The 18699-nt window shown below is 58.1% G+C and overlaps 1 protein-coding gene across 1 annotated transcript; it reads right to left on the minus strand.

The window, feature by feature from the left end:
• Positions 1–2392: 2392 nt before the first annotated feature.
• PPP1R9B (protein phosphatase 1 regulatory subunit 9B) lies at positions 2393–18658 on the minus strand. The gene is made up of 10 exons (XM_006061987.4): positions 16815–18658; positions 12899–13031; positions 11499–11619; positions 9550–9654; positions 8389–8524; positions 7675–7827; positions 7511–7564; positions 4612–4841; positions 4188–4284; positions 2393–4013 (listed from the first exon to the last, which is right to left on the minus strand). Exons 1-10 carry the CDS (start codon positions 18183–18185, stop codon positions 3960–3962), a joined length of 2454 nt encoding a protein of 817 aa, XP_006062049.2. The 5' UTR covers positions 18186–18658; the 3' UTR covers positions 2393–3959.
• Between the last annotated feature and the right edge of the window lie 41 nt (positions 18659–18699).

Genomic DNA, 18699 nt, shown 5'->3' on the forward strand with positions numbered 1-18699 from the left:
TGAGGCCCTGGACGTAGAGGGCGATGGGAGTGGATGAAATCAGACTTGGACCTGGTGAGCTGGAGGGGGTGGTAGGCCAGCCAGGGGAGACAAAAATCAACTAGCTACTGTACTGAGACAGCTTGGTGGGGTGTGTGTGTGTGTGTGTGTGTGTGCACGCGCACGCGTGCACGCACACATGCACGCACGCATGCTCTAGGCACTGTACTAAGCACTTTTCTCAATGTCACCCTCATGATAAACCCATGAGGTGGGTGTTTCTATTGCCCCCTTTGTTTGTTCAAGAGCAGGTGGTGAGGTTGGACAAGTGGGTTCAGCTCTCAGGGAAGAGGTTGCACACCTCTGTCCCTCAGTCTGGAGGGGTAGCATTGCCCGATGGTCTGCCAGAGTCGCTGCAGTCCCAGGTCTCTGAGGAGCTGTGGGAGGTGGCAGGTTGGGCCCAGATGGTCTTGGGACCATAGGTGAGGATGATAAATTTTAGAGGGTAAGATTCAAGGAGATCTATGGAGAAGGAAATGGCAACCCACTCCAGTGTTTTTGCCTGGAGAATCCCAGGGACAGGGAAGCCTGGTGGGCTGCTATCTATGGGGTCGCACAGAGTCGGACACGACTGAAGTAACTTAGCAGCAGCATGGGAGTTTGGGTATCTCTGAGTGTCTTCAGAATCTGCTGGCAGCTGTGGGTTGCTGGCTAGATTGTGGAGATCTGGGGAGGTCCTACTGGGGCTATCTGGGGTCTTTAAAGAGAATATGGTTCGCAGGCATTTGTTGAGATCTGGGTGGTAGACTGGAGTGGGGGGTTGATTATATTGCCTCCATAGGGAATGGGGAGATGATGGATATGTAAAGTCAGGGCTGGGGCAGGTTCTGTGGGAGGGTGCCTATAGGCCATAGGACCCCCAGATGAAATCCCCCTCATCTGATTTCCCTCCCTTGTGGCAAGTGTTGGGCTGTGGCAAACCTGCTCAAGCTCCTAGGAACTGGGACGCGAGCAGGGCTGGACTGGGGTAATGCCTCACATAGGCTTGCCCATGTGGCTTGCCCTTGACATGTCTCACAGGTGAGGCATATCTCAGGTCTGAAAACCCTTGCAAAGCTATACCCACCATCCCCAGCCACACACTATACTTAGATTTGGGGGGCTACTTTCTGAAAGGGTTCCACACCTAATACACAGGACAGACAGGCATAGGACCCCACCCTGGATGCTCAACTCTGATCAGATCAGATCAACAGAAGCCTTCATCACAACTCCCATGTCCACCTCAACACCCAGGGAGGTCCAGCCACTTCACTTCTGCGAACTTGGCTAGGTTGCCTGAGCAGGGCCTAAGTCACCTGTAAAGTCGGGAGATATGACCAGTGACCTTGTGGTTTGGTGGTTTCTGATCCTGGGATTTAGCCACCTGAATCTGTCTTCCCTGAAGTGTTCCAAGGAAGATCCACTTGTAAGAGAAGATGGCTCTCATGAAGATGAATGACCACCATCTCCAGGTTGCCAGGTGATTCTCGAGTGGCAGAACTGGACTGGTTCTATATGGCCCTGAGATGTAGAACTAGGACTTTTGAAGGGAAGCTATCAGAAGCTAGAACTTGGCTTGATATGGAGACTTGTGTGACAGAGCCATCCAGAAGGGGGAGTGGCCAACACAGGAGCTGACTACAACTGGGAGTTCTGGTTGAGGTTTATCAGGGACCCACCAAGGTGATCCTGAAGGGTCCTAATTTTGGGACTTCCATTCTTTAGGGCAGACAGGTTTGTGAGAATCTTTCTGGGGGCCAGGGCACTGAACACAAGTGCCTTGTGGTTCAGTTTTTTCACATATAGCACACAGCTTCCCAAAACAAGAAAGGCTGGTGTTGGGGGTGGGCCCCCTGCCCTCATCTCTCTTTGGGACTTGTCTTTGGAGCCCTGGCATCTGGACTCCTGGACCCATTGGTATTAGAATTGGTGAGTTAGCAACCCGAGCTGCTGGCAGGATAGAGGGCTAGTTCTCTCTGGCCAACCCCAGAGGGATTCTCTAGGACCCTGGGCACAAAACTGCTCTGACTTACATTTCCCATCCCCAGCTACCACCGCCACCTTTAATCTTTCCCGTACCTTCTACAGGGTGCCTAGTGGGAGAGTAGGGGTTGGGTATCTCCATTACCGTATCTAACTCATCCTCTGAATTCCATTGGAGGCCTTGTAAGAGCTGAGTGATGAGCCTAAGGAACGCTCTAGAAATCCCAGCCCTGCCCAGAAGGGATGGGAGCGGGGGTGGCAAATGGAGTTTGCAAGAATAAGGGTTCTCATAAAGCTCCTCAGGGTTAGAGGTAGCACTGGCAGACCACCTGACGCAGACTGGCATCCCATACCCCCTCCCGCAAATCAAGAAACCAGGCGGCAAAGCTCTGGGGACTGCTTTTATGGGGGTGACCTGACAGAGGGCATGATCCGTACAAAACCGGGAACAATACATACATATATATATTATATACAGAGACGCAGTCCTGCAAAAGGCGGGGCTAGGGTGGCCCTCGGCCGGAGAAACCGGAAGCCCCCAACAGCCCCGCCCCTGGCCCCGCCCCCTCCGTCTGCTGAGGCCGAGGAGGTGAATTGCACGGGCCCAGGCACTGAGATAGCCAGCTCTTTCAGGGGGTAGGCGCACATCTGGGGGCAGGAACAGATTGCTGAGAAATACTGATTGATGGCATGGCCTATTTACAGGGGACGAGGGGAAGCCAAAACGGATGGTACAGGGGTTGTTTTTTTTTTTAAAAAAGAACAAAAACCCAGGCTGAGGCAGGGGCATGAGAAGGAGGCAAAAATGAGATGGTTTCTGAAAGGGGAGGGGACCTGGGGTAGGGGTCTCACCTCCCTTGGTCCAAGCCCCGATTTGGGGTTAAAGTGGGGAAACAGAGTCGATTTCACTTAGAAAGCAGGCTGCTAGCAGCGCAGCCCTGGTCTCCAAAAAGAAGAAAAGTAGTAAAATTTTGCCCTCCAGTCAAAACACTGGAAAACTGTGGGTGTGGGTGGGGTGAGGCTGAATCTCTGTGATGTTAGTACAAGGCTTCCAGGTGTGGCCCTGTGTAGGGCAGGACGGGACTTGGCTCTCCAGTAAGAAATGTTCCCCTTGCCTAAAACCAGGCCCTCTAAACTGACCTCTTCTCCTCCCTTGCATTGCCAGGCTTGGCCAGGAAACCTGGACCCCAAAGAGGCCGCAGAACGGTTCCAGGAGGAGGTTATGGCTATTTGGCACCTGGGGGAGGGGAGGCACAAGGAGAAATTGAGGGCTGCTGCCCCAGGAGAAGGGGGAGCTGGACACCACATGTCCTGGACTCTCCCCTTTTCATGAAGGATTCATGAGAAATCAGTGCAGGGTCAGGCCCAGCCTCCAGGCTCTGAGTGGACTCTATCCCTCCTGGGAGGGTGGACAAGGATGGGAGGAGGTGTGGAGACAACCCTTCCCAGCAGGAGGATAAGAATGCAACAGAACAGCACAATGATAGGGGAGGAGGGAAGGGCCAAGACGGTAGAATCTCAAGTCAAGAGGCCCAGGGACCACCTAGGAGCTCCGTGATCAGGAGGCAGCCTCCAGGTGGTGAGATGCTGGGAGAGCCCCCAGCCCCGTTCCAGTCCAGAGACAAAGGCTGGAGGCCGTAAAATCTGGCAGTTTGGTCTGCAGGTCCTTGTGTTCATCCACCACCCAGGCCAGCCCCTGGCATTCCATGGCCTCTGTGCCCCAGCCCCATGGGCAAGGAGGCCATCCTTCCAGCCACCGGTCTGCCTGGGCCACCTTAAGGGGCCTATATGATGTGGGCCCTCTGGTCCCTGAAGCTGGGTGAGGTGGGGTGGAGGCGTGGGCAAGTCGGGGCACCTGTCCCCAGGCTGATAGGGGGCGGGGTCAAGTATTGAGGACAGGGGAGGGAGGACAATGGGAGGGGATTAATTATTGTCCGGTTAAGGAATGATTCCTGTTAAGTAGAATTGGAATTCCTCAGTGTTTGCAGGTTTCCTTCCAGTTCTGAGATCTGAAAAAAAGTGGGAGAGGGCATCAGGACTGAGCACTGGACTCGGGCCCTGCCCCGCCTGCCCCCCTCCTGGGGACATGACCCTGAGCTCCCAGCCACGACTCTTCTCCCTCCAGGATCCACAGGGTGACTGACCTGCTGCTCCCTCCTGCCCCTGGGGCATCCCGGGCCTACCTTGTCCAGGAGCTTGTCCATCTCCTCCTTCCTCGCCAGCTCTGACTCCTCCAGAACCCGGCGCTGTGCTGTCTCCTTTTTCAGAAACTCAATCTCCCTGGGAATCAGTGGGGGACAGAGTGGGTAAGGCTGTGTGGTCTGGCTTCCATTCAGAGAGTCTCAGGGTCTTCAGCCCTGTCCTTGGCTCCACCTGGGCAGCTCTTGCCCACTCCTTGTTCTCAGGTCTGGAGATCCCTAGCCTTCCCAAAGCCTCTGGGGCCTGGCTTGTTGGCTCTGGCACCCAGTCATTACGAAGGCAGGTACCCCCCCAAAAGGACCCTCCAACTTCTGCGCTCCTGGCCCCCCTACTTGACTGGGGTGGGAAGGCCCCACCACAGGCCTCTCCATCCTCCTGAGGTCCAGGGCTCCCAGCCCCCACACGTACTTCTGCTGGTAGTCTTTGATGAGGCGCTTGGCCTTGCTATATTTGCGCTCCAAGGCCTGGTACTGGGCCTGGGTCTCCCGCAGGTGCTCATCCACAGCCTGGCACAGGCTCTGGGCCTCACCCCAGTAGCCCTCCAGTTTTTCCATGCGCTCCTTGTTCTCCTCCACGCTCTGCTCCAGCTGGGCCTTCTCCACCCGCCACCGCCCCTTCTCCTGCTCCAGACTCTGCAGCTGAGAGGAAGAACAGCCCTGGGTTGGTGGGGACGACAGTCTCTGGATGATTCCTGCAGATGTGGAGCCCACTGCCCCCCAACTACTGACTCTCCTTGGCTAAGTCTGGGAACTGAAACTCGGAGAGGGAGGAGACCCCATCTGTCCCAGCCAGGAGCCCTAACACGTGCTACACTCCTAGAAGGCAGGCCGCCCGCGTTCATCACTGACTATCTCCGTGACTTGGGGTAAGGCCACTTTTGTCTTAAGCTGCACTCCTCCCATCTGTAAAGTGGGACTGATTCCTGCCTTGCCAAGCTCACAAAGGCTACACAGTGTGATGGTAGATGGGTGAGAACAGGGCACCACTGCCCTCTGTTCCCTCTCTGTAGCCCTGGCTTCTGCAGCTTACTAAACAGTCCTGGCTGCTTGCCTAGTGCCCGTGCCACCCCAGTGCAGACCTCCTAGCTCCACAGCCCAGTCATAGGGCCTCTGTTCCCTCTGTACTCACTTTCTTCACCACCTCTGAGCACTGAGCCACAAATCTCCAGCCCAACTTTACTTCGGGTTCCTCAGAGGCACCCTGCCCCAAACTTGGCCCCACCCACACAAACTTATTCCTTTTCTGACTAGCCCACCTCCGTCCAAAGGTGCCATCATCTCACTGCCACCCCAGTGCTGAGCTTCAAGCCCCTGACTGCCCCTCCAACCTTGCTGGCTGCAAACACCCCTTGCCCTCTGTGTCCCAGCTACACAGGCCTTCCTGCACATCCTTGGACCTACGTTCCCTCTTGCTGCAGTGCTTCGCCTCGCTGTTCCCTGTGCCTGGAATGCTCCCATCTACCTTCCCACTACCTCATCATTTCCCACTAGCTCAGCCTTCAGCTGAGCTCAGTATTTCACTTCCCCAGAAGTCTCCTGTGATTCTCTCTGACAGCACAGCCCCCCACACATTTCAGCTTCATCAGGTTCCACCAGCTCTAGGAGTTCAGGGACCCTGTCCTCTCCTATAAAGCCTGTGTCAGCTTCTATATACAAATGTTGGTGTGCGGACTCTAAGCCACACAGGCCAAGGATCAAGTGCTTTTGCCCATCACATGAATTGGATGGTGCCACACACCTAGAAAGAAAGTGAAAGCTGCTCAGTCGTGTCTGACTCTTTGCGAACCCATGGACTGTAGCCTGCCAGGCTACTCTTGCCTGTAGCCTCAGGCAAGAATACTAGAGTGGGTAGCCATTCCCTTCTCCAGGGGATCTTCCCAACCCAGGGATTAAACCCAGGTCTCCCACACTGCAGGCATTTTCTTTTACCATCTGAGCCACCAGGGAAGCCCAAAGGTGTTTATAAATTGAAAGACCTTTGACTTGTTCCTTCCCTTTATGCTCTGCACCTACTCTAAGAACATGAACTGTCACCTCGACCTGGGAAATGCAACTCGAATCCGTCCTTCCTATACATACCCTCTGCCTGTGCCCTGGGTAGCCCTGCTCATACCTGCCAGGGCACCACTTGGGCCTCTAGCTGGTTCACCAGTTTCCAAGTCCTGCTCACCCTCATGCCTCCCACTTTGGGGGTAGTGACCTTCCTCCTCCTGGTCTCATATGGCCACAGGATCCAGGCTGGAGTCCTCAGTGGGGAGTCAGGATACTGCTACAGCCCATCCTGGCAATCCAGCTCTACCTCCCACTCCCCTCCGCCCCCGGAATGGCTGCCATAGCCTGCAGGTCTCTTTCCAAAGCCAGCCTCCAAGCTCACGTTTGTCTCCCCACCAGAAATGCCCTTCCTCTGCCTCAGTCACCTAAACCCTGTCTTCCCTCTGGGGCTCAGCTTCACACTCTCCTGTCTCCAGGCATGTTGGTCTAAGCCCACATATGGGAATGCACCTGTGTGTGCCTGGGTGCACAATGTCTGCAGAACCCCTGTGTGCCTCTGCCTCTCCCTGCCACACTGGAAGCCCCATGAGGACCGGGACTCCTAATGCACAGACTGTGCTTCAGAAGTCTGTATATCTATGCCTGTAAGGGTGCTGGCACCCAGTACGCTTGTGCTAGTATCTGTACATGGCATCTGAGAGAATGTGCATGTTCCACGAAACATCCTATATCTCACAGCAGACAGACACTTAAGCAGACGGACACAAAAGTCTTGCTTGTGAAGCATGGGTCCATTGTCCTCATGTTATGTCTAAGCAGAGTGGGTGTCTGGGTGGGTGGGTCTGTGGGTACCATGTACCTGAGATCTGGGCTGGTGTTTGGATCTCTGGGTGGTTTGCATTTAGGCTAGGCTAAATGCTAGGCTTTTATGTAGAGGACATGCGTGGGACTGTGTGAACATGAAGACATCCACGTTCAGCTATTAGAGGGCTGACAGCTAACAGCTCAACTTTTTATTAAGCAACTATTATGTGTCAGACACTGTACTAAAGACCTTACATGTATTATTCTATTTTATTCTCACAGTGGTCCTATGGTCCTGGTACTATTATCAAACCATTTTATGGAGAATGAGGCCCAGAGCAGCAAGTGAGTGGTGGAGAGATGGTCTAGCTCTTACCACTAGCCTCCCTTACTTCAGAGCAGCTTGTTTCCTGTGCGCCTGTGGGTGGTGGACAAGGGTCGACATGTACAGCTGAGGGTGGAAGACTGTCGCCCCCATGCCCTCAGCCTCCCCCACTTCCCGCCGCTCTTACCTTTCTCTTCAGCTGCTGGATCTCGGCCTCAGTCACAGCATGCTTAATCTGGAGCTGTGGGGGCGAGGGCACAGACACTCAGCTCTGGCTGGGGCAGGCAGTGCTGCAGCACTGAAAACTAGCCTGCCCTTGCCCTCCACCAGCCCAGGGGCCCCTCTGCGTACCTCCTTGAACTTGTGCACCAGCTTCTCGGGCTCCATGTCCACCGGGGACAGGGCATCCTCATTCTCTGCCAGCTCGAACACCTCGATGGCCATCTCGCCCCCTGGGAACGTGGGGCTCAGCTCCTCATCCTCGTCGGTGGCGTACTCTCCCGTCTGTGAAGGGGGACAGGAGGCTGTGTCCCCTGCCCACGCCAGCCTCCCCCAGCCCTGATGACTAGGGCTGAGACCAGCAGTGGTTAGTCCACGGCAGACTGGAAGCGACCCAGGGGTGTGGGTCATGACCTCGTCCATCAGCCAGGGGTCCACACCAGGGGCATGGTTTGTGACTTCCGGAGAGTCTCCTGAAGGCAGGAGTTATCCCGTAAAAGACTAAGACCTGAAGAAACAGCCCTTGCTTTCCCCGCCTCACGCGGCAGGTCCCCTGAGGCCTACAGCTGTCTCCTCCCTCAGAGTGGCGGCTCTTAGAGGGAACTATGTTTTCTTTGTAGGACCAGGAAGGCTTTCTGAAGACAGAGGGTGTGATTCCTCCATCAGACTAGAGATTCTTTAAGGGAGGGATCTGCATTGCTTCTCAGATTAGGGGCTCCCCCAGGACAGGAGTGGCGCTCTGGGTTCTTCACAAGGCCTGGGAAAGTGGCAGAGGCAGGGGACAGCTGTAATGCTCCATCAGGCCACCAGGGGACGATGACGCTCCCAGCCAAGTGGAGTCCCTACCTCCTCGTCATCCTCGCCGTACTGGGCGTATCTCTGCTCCATCATCTCCCGCTGCCATCGCTCCTGTTCCAGGGTCTGCTGAATTAGCTGGGCCACCTCACTCTGCTCACCGGGCCGCTCCCGGCCAATCATAAACCTGCAGAGGCACCAGCATTGTCTCCTTTTTCTCTGTCCTTAGCTGGAAATGCCACCATCCTCCCCGTTGGTACTCCCCTCTCAATACCCAGGTCCTCCCAGGGGAGGTGAAATGAGAGGGCTGAGTCCAGAGACTGCAGAGTGTTAATAATGAATGGGGGAACAGGGGGCCTTTATTGGGTTTCTTTCCCAGGAGTAGCAGAGACTCATTAGCCCTCCTGGCCAGTTCGGGGGATGGGGAGATGTCAGCCAAACTTTAGGCTAGGCTGTTGGGGACATGAGGTCAGAGGTGCTAGCGTAGGAGCTCTTCCCTCACCACATGGGAGACGATGAGGCAGGGGCCTGGCAAAGCTGACCCTGGAGCTGTGGAGGGCTGTCTTATATGCTCTCCAAGTCCTTGCACTTCAGGAAGGGGTGGGATGATGGCGACTGGAGATTAGGATGGAAAGGAAATCGTGGAACTTCCAGGCACCAGCCCCTCCTCTCCGTGGCCACCCACATCCTGTTTCTCTCTACCACCCTTTCCTGGGGGCAGTGCCCCTTTTGGAGGGGGCGGGGAGTTGTCCCTGGATGTTATGCCAGAGATGAACACAGGGAGCCTCTAACCCAGCCTCTTCAGTTGGCAGACCCAAGGAGGAGAGTCCTCAGACTATACCAGGCTAGAGGGAGGGAGGGATAAACCCCGATCTGGATGGCATCCTTCCTGCACATCTTGGGATCTTCAATGAATGAATCAGGACAGACAGGGGGGAAAGAAGACGACCAAGAGGCCAGTTTGGAGGCATGGTGGACAACAGGCCTGAAGCCTGAGTGCTGGTGGCCAGCAGTGGTCAGGGGCGGGAGACATGAAGGGAGACGGGGCAACGGATAAGCACATAGCAATTCCTTTCCACAGTGGAAACGTCTATATAAGTTGGGCCACAGAGGATCTCAACTGGGTGTGGGCAGGCGGGCAAAGTGGCCCGATGAGGGCTGAGCCTCCTGTCTGCGCCCACTCCCCACCGCCCCCACCCTCCTGGGCCTCACCGCACACGGCCCTTGGTATTCCGGAGCACAGAGGCTGCAAAGCTCTGGGTCACTCCCACCAGACTCGTTCCATCCACCTCCACCAGGAGATCGTTCACCTGGATCCTGGGGACAAGCGAGGGGGAGGCAGGTGACATTGGTTAGGGGATCCCGAGGGGAACTGTGGAGCTAGGGTAGACATGGCCCCCTTCCCATCAGAAACTAAAGGCTCAGTCCCCACAGGAACCCAGTACTTTGTCTACCTACATAAGAGGCACAAGGCCGGAGGATCAGGTATCAGCCAGGTGCATGGGCAGTGAGACCCACACAAGCACAACCGACACGGGCATCCGGAACCAGGAAAGGTGGCAAGCACACTTCCCAAGGCAATCACACACCAGTCCATCACTCGACAGACCAGCGTGGCATCCACAGAGTTCATCATGGCCATGCACACCAGCTAGGGCCTCTAGCACACACGTGACATGCAGCCAGCCCTCTTACACACCCATTCGGCACAGACCTGAGCCCACAGATTTCTTTCAAATGCCCGAGATCTGTGTTCACTACAGTCCCACGGGGTTAGTCCCCCCTGTGCACAGCCCCCAGGACGCTCCAGCTATGGCCCTGGGAGCCCTGTTCCCCACACAAGGAGAGATGGGAGTGGCCCAGCCTGACCGCAAGGGGGATGGAAGCACGGGAGGGACACCTGGCCAACTCCATCCTCCACTCCCACCTCCCCTCAGTGCCAGGCCTCCTCGCAGGGCTCCCACACAGAAAAGCAGGAAATGGTCTCCTGTCAACAGTTCGCCCCCACCACCCACCCCACATGGGGACACCCTCACATACACACACACTCCCCAACCGGCCAACAGGCAACCATGGGAAAGGCTCTGGGAAGTTCAAATGAGGGCATAAGTAAAAGAGCAGGGGTGGTCACCTTCCTTTTTCTGCTCACTCCCACCCCTGCCCGCCATGCCATCTGGGCTGCAGCAGACAGAAGCTTCCTGAATGAGGCCACTCCACCTCTAGCAGCATGACCCCAGTCCTCACAGGAACAAACAGTCAACTCTGTCACATGGAGGGGTCTGGGCTTAGAGGTAGCACAAGGCACCCTGATATTAACCTTTAACTTACAGCCTGGGGGTGCCCTACAGCCGTTCCCACTCCCCCTCGGCAATTCACACACAGTGGGGAGGCTCCAAAGGGCTCACTGGGCTGCCCAGAACTCCAGGGGATCTTTCCTGAGCCCTCTGACCCACAGAACTCACACCTTCCAGCCTCAGGGGCCAAACATAAGCATGTAGGCAAGGAAGCAGCCTCCTCCCGGGCGCACCCCGACGGGCTCTTCTAACCCCGTAAGACACCTGAATCCCGTGGTCTCTAGCTCAGCCACACCTGCCTGCTTTTGGTGCCCTGCCTGGGACACTTTGCACACCCCACTTCTGCTCATGCTTTAGGTCTCAACTCCAATGTCACTTCCTCCAGGAAGACTTCCCTGAAACCCAAAGAGGCCAAGCCCTCCTGACGTAGCCTTTAGTGCCACCCTGTACTTTTGTCCATGTCACCATTTTCTGCGTGCCCTCTTGAATGTCCATCTGCCTTACTACACTACATGCTTCTTAAGGGCAAGGCCCTCATGACTGACTCCCAGGGCCTGGCACCAGCCCTGCAACAGTGTCACAGGCTCAATATTTCCTAAATGAAAAAGCTCAATGTGTACTCTACTAGGCACAGAGCCTCCGCACCCACGCTCTCCTCACCATGGCCCGAAACACAACACCTACACAGCACGCAAGTGCCACGAAGCCGAGGGCCCTGTCTGTGCTGTTCACTGCTCCCTGGGGAGCGGGCCAGCAACAGGCACAGTGGTCTCCACGAACACCTGGGCCCCACACGGGTACTGGCCTGTGTCCCACCCGGTGACCCGCCCCGCAGACCACGGCTGATAAGGGAAGGGGAGGTGGTACCTGCCGTCCCGATGGGCCGCGCCGCCCTCAGTCACAGTCTTGACGAAGATGCCCAGCTTCTCAAGGCCCATGTCCGCCCCGGCCCCCATGCCAATGATGCTGATGCCCAGGCCCTCGGAGTCTGTGAAGCAGAGGGTGATGAGAAGCCAGTAGGGGGATAGGATGGGTTGAGGATTTGCCAGGGACAGTGAGAGGCCCATCCCCAACCCTCACAATGGGGCACGGCCTCACCTCAAGAAGCAGTCTCCATGCTGAGGGGATGTCCCACATCTGGTTCTGTCACTCCCTCTTTGCCAAGCCAACTAGGATGCTCTTGGGTCACTGTCTGCCCTCTGCCCCAGCCAAAGAACTGATGGGCAGCAGGACGTGCTGAAGGGGCACTATCTGTATGCAGATGAGGTGTGTGGTGGCCATGGGGACGGGTTGGGGAGCCACGAGGGGGCTGATTGTCCCCCTCCCTAAGCAATCTCATCCCTGCTCACAGCCTCAGTGACTCAAGACCTCCTGCTTTTCTCTCCCACAAAACCTACTCCTCTCTCCACAGCTGCTCCCCTCTGTCTCACGGGCCTCTGACATCTGAACGAGATCTTCCCCCACAAATAGGCTTTCCCAGCCTGCCCCCCCTTCACGGGGCCTGGGAGTCACCTGGACTCCTCCCTCCCCCTGCAGCCTCTGTGGAAGCCAAGTAACCCTCGAATCCTGTCAATCCCACCTTCCAAGAATCCCTCAAGTCCACCCCCTTCCCACATGGCCATCACCATGTCCACACTACAGGGGCCCCTCTCCAACCATGTACAACCCTTTGCCCCACAGCACAACTTGGTATAGACTCTCTAGAATACCTTTCTCACACCTTGCAAGACTCCTAGTCCATCTTAGAAAAGTGGTCAACAAGGTCTTGTATGCGCAGCCTTCTCCCCCACCCTCTGAGTCTACCAGGTCTCTCTCCTCTTTTCTGCAGACTCCCCTCATCTCCTCTTCAGAGTTCAACTCAAGTGTCTCTTTCCTTGGGGATCCCCCCAGGTCTGGTCAGGTCTCCTGTTAAATGTTTTTACAGCGGCCCCTCCTTCCTTTCCCGGCCCCCTCACTGTGCCAAGGACGCACTTAGGTGTGAGCGTCCCAGCCATGCCTGCCCTCTCCCTCTTCCATCACTCTTCCATTGTGGCTTGGCCTGCAGAGCCCAGGACCCAGCCCACAGTGCTCGCGCGGGGCCTGACAACTGCGGAAGCAGAGTGCAGCGGGACAGCGTGAAGGTGGGGCTTTGGGCTGGGCTGAGTCTGTGTGGCTGTGGGGTGCTGTCAGAGGCCCAGTTAGAGGAAGCAGAACATGTCAGTGGAAGCCCTGAGGATCCACCCAGGGCAGAAGTTGGCACAAGGCAGAGGCCCAGTGGCCCAGCTCACCCTTCTCCAGCTCCACAGGGAACAGCTCCAACCTCTCCACCCGCTTCTCCAGCTCGTACTCAGCAGAGGCTGCCATGGGATCCACGTCCTCGTTGCGACGATCGTAGTCCTCGTTGGAGTAGGTACTGAACACCTGGGGGAGAGGCTGCTTGTCAGAGGCGCCAATAGTAGGGCAAGGGCTAACCCAGTGAGAGGAGGCTGAAGGGGCAGGCTGCGCCAGCCACTGCGCTCCCCTCTTGCCAGAGGCCTCCCCCACCCCCAGACAGGTTGAGGTGAGGCCTTCCCCAGCCCATGCTGATCCCAGCTCAGAGTGGGGCCCTTCTAGTTCCGAGGTAGGGAGCAAGGTAGAAAGGGACCCAGCCTTGCCACATCCATGCCATGACTCTCTCCTGCAGCCCTGACCACACAAGCACGGCCAGTTAGAAGAAAGGAAGGTCAATGCTGGAGAAACTGTCATACTCATGAACCCAGGTTCCCAGATCAGAGAGAGACCAACAGACAGTCCCCATCCCAAAGACGAGGGTGGACACAGACGGCAGGAGAGAGGAAGGAACACACTGAGTAGCAGAGGGGAAGAGGAGGAGGGATAAGGAGTGGAGGAGATGCGGGAGGATGCCAGATGGGGAGGGGGGAGCGGGTGTGAGACACGGCGGTGGGGGGGTGGGGGGGGGAAAGGGGAGGAGAGAGAAGGGTAGAAAGAGGAAGCAGGCACCAGGACCCAGCTAGCCTGGACCTGAAGCGGCCAGGGTGGAGGAGAGAGGCAGAAGGACCACTGGTCCCCCCCACGGAGAATGGGCAGGCCCTCCTCTTGAGGGGCCCCTATGGCCTTGGCCACATGGCCAGACCTCAAGCTCCCTTCTGAACTGCAGCTCTCTGAGGTACCCTGCTTATCCCCAGGGCACTAGGAGGCCCGGGCAGAGGTCCTGGGCGCAATACCCTGCAGAAAGCAAGGAGAGCAGGCAAGTGGCAGCCTCTGACACTGTCCACAGTGAACCTGGCCTTATTGTTCTCTGAACCCCTCTGCTGGCTCAGCAGAAAGGGGAATCCCCAGCCTGACCCTCCTCCAAAGAGCGGAGAAGGTAGGACAAGGGCTCTGCAGGAGTGCCTAAGTCTGGGTCCAGGCGGGGTGCTCCTGGTGGGAGGTTAATGAGCACCATTTGGAGCATCATGACATGTTCCTGTTTCACTGCCTGCAGCGACAGGTTGGCACCACTTGGAGCCAAGTGGGGGCAATGAAGGGTAGCAGCAGCTCTATCAGATGGCTGGGCCTGAGGCCTGAGCAGCTGGAGTGGGACACGGTCTCCCTGAGGCCCCTGCCAGGGTCCCTCTCCTCCAGAAGCAGGCACTACGGGCACCCAGGCCAGCAGCTCTTGTGCCCCAGCCTCAGTTTAGTGTCACCCCCGAAGCACCATGGCTCCCACAAGGGGGCTCCTAGCTGGGAGGGGCCTACATGGTCATTTAACTCACTGCCCTCAACTTTACAGCATCAGAGAAAGAGTGCAAACCCTTAGAGTTCTTTGTCAATGGTGCAGCAGTCAGACTGCCCTCTTGACATCTGGCCAGTAGCCCCAAGCTCCTGGGAGAAATGGGCCACCTAAGTCCACATACAGTGCAAGATGCTAGACCCACTGTCCAAGGTCATGGGAGCTAGCCCATAGCAGGGTGGGATGAGACTGGTGGGTAGGTCACTGGGACTTTGTCCCCATTGTACATAGGTCCCAAGCCCCAGGACAGGGCTGCCATGCGCCTAGATCTGGCAAACTGGCTTTGGCCCACTTCTGCATCCCAGTCCCTTGACCCTCACCCTCTATCCCAGCAGAGAGGGTCTCTTCATCCCTCAGTCTATGTGGTAGCCTGGGTCAACCAAACTCCTCCCCACCACAAGTACACACAGACACACACTGTGACCTCCAAAACACCCTCCTAGCCTGTTCTGGGCTTTGTCCTCCCCTCTTTTCTCAGATTATTAAATTCTGCCCCCTGCAGGAAACCCAGGCCGGAGGGTCAGAGGCCTCAGACCACCATTCACACTGCCCACCTCCATGTGTCCAGCCTATCCGAGGGCCCTGGATCCAGTCCCCCTCTCCAGATAACTATCTAGAATTGAGGTTTCTGTCCTCAGCAGAAGCCTCTGTATTGTGGCCAACAATTGGGTCATCCAAGGGGCACAAGACCCCGGACTTAGTATCAATGCAGGGGTGGGGGCAGAGAGAGGGAAAAACTGGGTGGGGAGGAAGACATCCCCAGCAAGGTCAAAAGTCAGACACACAAAGGCGGCACAGCACACCACAGGCGAGCGACTGTCACCAGGGAGTCAGGGAGCACTGTTCCAAATCATGTGCTATTTTTTACCCAAAAATCAGGGTAAGGTGTCAAATATAGACAGTCAGAGGCTTAGGACTAAAAGACCAACCTCTACCTCTGAGGGGATCAGGCAGCTCAGAGAACTGCTGTGGCAGGGCCGTGGGGTGTCCTGACCCCCTCAGTGGTCCCCACGTGCATCCTCAGTGTCCCAAGAAACACCCCATATCCTTCAGTTCTCTGCCTCCAGGATCCCAGCTCTTCAGAAAAGGAGGAGAGGCAAAAAGGCTTGTGAGGTCACAGCCTGGGGGAAAGGGCTGGCCTAAGTGGGGAGTTGCACTTCCCAGGCCCTCTGGGGTGGGAGGTGGAAGAGGAACAGAGGTTAATGCTGGGGCAGGCGGGAGGAAATGGGCAGCTTCAGTGTCCAGGAGTTATGGAAATTTCAATCAAACAGAGGGGGGTTTGACTGGGGAGGGGTAAAGGCTGAACCTTCCTTGGCCTTGACAGGCCCATAAAGCAGACTTGGACTTGGGCACAGCTGAGCTTGGGGCGGTGAGAAAAAGTCTTTAAGCTGAATGTGCCAGCCAAGAATAGAGGGTAGTGCAGTGCAAGCGGATTCTCTACCATCTGAGCCACCAGGGAAGCCTCAGGAAACTGGGGGCTGGGGTTCTTAATTCTCCCAGGGATCTCTCCCAGCATTCTCCTGAGAATCTGAGGGCACTGGCACAACCCACAAACCAATCACCAATAGTATGTGTGCCCCCCCAAAGGGAGGATCTTCTGTCCTTTCAGGGTATCCAGAGAATGAGGCAAGAGCGCTTGGTGCCTGCAAACACCAAGAGCAAAAGCAGGAGGCTGCTGCCAGGCACCTGGGAGTTTCCCAGCCCCACCCCCTCCTCCTCCATACCCTGCTAAAGGCCTAGCCTCCTCAAAAACCACAGAAAGTGCCTGCCTATGTAACCTTGTACCCCCACCTCGGGAGCTGGCCCAGCACAGACCCCAGGGAACAGGGCCCCCAGTCACATGGTCCCAGCTCAGCTCAACCTCAGAGACCTGCTTCCCTCTTTCACTTCTGCAAAGTTGGGGTGAGGGCTACAGCCAGTTTGAAGGAAGGGCTGCACCTTTGTTTTGGGAAGTTTCTGGCTCCTCCACCCCCGTGTGCAGCTCTGCTGCAGGAGGAAAGCAAGGGTGCCCCTCCGATCTACAGCACAGTAAGGACCAAAGTGGGGGTGCTCTTCTGAGGTCACAGGTACACACAGACACACACACACCTTCCCACCACTTAAGCCCAGGCCTCTGGCAGTCTCTGGAGGGAGAATGTCTGGAAAAGGAAGGGAAAGCAGGTGTCCCAGGACCGGCGCAGGGCAGGGTGGGGCAGCAGGCAGAGGAACCCGAGGGCAGGTCAGGGCAGGCCACCTCATCTCAGGCCTAAATATCCTCCCCCTCTGACAAACAGCTGGAAGTCCCCCACGCCCCCCTCAGGGAGGTAACTTCTGGGAAGGGGGCTGGGTGACAGGGCTGACTCAGCCTGCCAAAGCCGGCTGGCTGGCGAGGCGGGGGCGACTGCGCGCACGTGGCAGGGGCGGCGCGGGGGCGGGGAGGGGGGCTCACTTACTTGGATCGGCGCTGTGCTGAAATGGATCTTTCGGCTCGGGGCCGGGTCCTCTTCTTCCGAAAGCCCTGGGATCTCCACGCACCCCGACTCGGGCTCGTACGGGGGCTCCCCCTCCTCCTCTTCTTCGTCGTCCTCCTCCAGGGCACTGCCCCCAGAGTCCTCCCCCAGCCCACTGTAGGCGCTCACGTCCACCAAGTCCGCCTCCGAGAAGTCCTCCTTTTTGGACTCGTCTACGTCCTCGGGGGCCACGTCCGGGGCCCGGCCATTGCCCACCCCCTTTTCAGGCACCGCCACGGTCGCCGCCTCCTCCTCGGGAGCCGCCTGAGCCTTCTGCTCCTCAGGCGCCGGGCTAGCGGTGGCTGCCAAGGCGCTGCCATTCTCCAGGGAAGCGTGGACTGTCACCTCCGCCTGGATCACCTCTGTGGGCGCTGCCTCGGCTTCCGACTCCCCGCTCTCCTCCACCTCCACCGGCTTAATCTTGCGCACCTCCCGGGGCTTGGGGGGCGGCCGGGCGGGGGCCACTCGGTGTTGCGGGGGCTGCTGCCCTCCGGGGCCGCGCTCCTTCTCGGCTGGGGCATCCCCCGACGGGGCGGGCGGCGGCGGGGGCGGCTGAAACACCCGGGACCGCTTACTGACCAGCTTCGAGTTGACCTGGGGAGTCCCGGCGGCCGCGACCCTGGGCAGCCCGGGCCCGCGGTGGAGGCCGGTCCTCGAGTCGGCCTTCTCAAAGACAGCGCTTAGCTGGCTGACCGTCGGCGACACGGCGTCGGCGTCCAGCTTGTCCAGCGCCTCGGTGCTGCCGTTGAAGCGCACCACGACGTCCAGCTTCCGGTCCTGCAGGCCGGCGCGCTCCTGCCTCAGCAGCCGACGCGCCGCGGCCTCCTTGTCGCCGCCCGCGGCCGCAGGGGCGCTCCGTTCGAACAGCTTCCGCGTCTCCTGCAGCCGGGACGGCGGGTGCGGCGGCGGCGCGGGCTGCGCGGAGGGCGCGGGCTTGGAGTCGAAGCGGCTCACGCGCTCCGATACGCTGGTGCCCAGCTTCAACAGGGCGCTATGGTCCACGTTCTCGTTCAGGCTGCTGGCCCGCGGCAGCGACAAGCGCACGCCGCGCTCGGGCGCCCGCAGGGCCTCGGTGGGGCCCGCGCCGCCGCCCGCATCGCCCGGCGCGCCTGCCGTCGTGCCCATCTGCAGGAACATACTTTTGATGCGATGGACGTTGGAGCCATATTTCTTGTGGTGGGCTGCCTTGGGTGCCTCGTCGGGCCCGGGCGCGTCGGGCGGTTTCAGAGCCTGGATGCCCGCCTCGTAGGCGCTGCGGTGCGGGGAGGCGCTCCGGAGGGGACCCCCAGGCCCCCGTGGCTCCGTCTTCATCATAGTGGGGGGAGCCGGGTTCGCATCCCAACGCTTCCCGCTCCCCCCTTCCAACAGGCGGCGGGCCAAGTCGGGACCACCGCCCCCTCCCCCAGAGAAAAGGAACCCCGAAAGGCCTTTTTAAAGCCTCCCCCCAAAACCAAGCTGCCCAAAACAGTTAACCTCGCTTTAAAAAAAAAAAGGAAAAAAAAAAAACCTCCGAGCGCCCTGTGTGGATCGCCTCCCCCAACCAAGCTACCAAAGACAGCCCGCCCTTCTACCAAAGCCCGAGCGGCCTGGTATGGTCGCCCCCACCCAAATTAGAAAAGCGGCGCTCGGAGCCGGTGGGACCGCTTGCCCTGCAGCAGCGGAGGCGCCCGCTCACATCGTCCGAGGTGGTGTCAGCGGGGCTGGTAGACCCGGCACCCCCCACCCCGGCCGGGGGCCTTGGCTCTCCAGGGGCCCGGCACCCGGGCGCCCATAGCTGCTCGGCCGGCCCGGGCCGCTCTGCCGCCGCGCCACCCTCCCTCCCTCCCTC

Source organism: Bubalus bubalis, chromosome 3 (assembly GCF_019923935.1).
Source record: "Bubalus bubalis isolate 160015118507 breed Murrah chromosome 3, NDDB_SH_1, whole genome shotgun sequence".
Taxonomy (NCBI): domain Eukaryota; kingdom Metazoa; phylum Chordata; class Mammalia; order Artiodactyla; family Bovidae; genus Bubalus; species Bubalus bubalis.

Excerpts from the sequence above, each read along its gene's own strand:
- PPP1R9B (XM_006061987.4), bottom strand. The coding sequence starts at position 18,185 with ATGATGAAGACGGAGCCACGGGGGCCTGGGGGTCCCCTCCGGAGCGCC. Across the intron at positions 7,565-7,674 it reads TGGTGCACAAGTTCAAGGAG|CTCCAGATTAAGCATGCTGT; the intron begins GTACGCAGAGGG and ends TCGCCCCCACAG. Across the intron at positions 4,285-4,611 it reads ATCAAAGACTACCAGCAGAA|GGAGATTGAGTTTCTGAAAA; the intron begins GTACGTGTGGGG and ends ACTGATTCCCAG.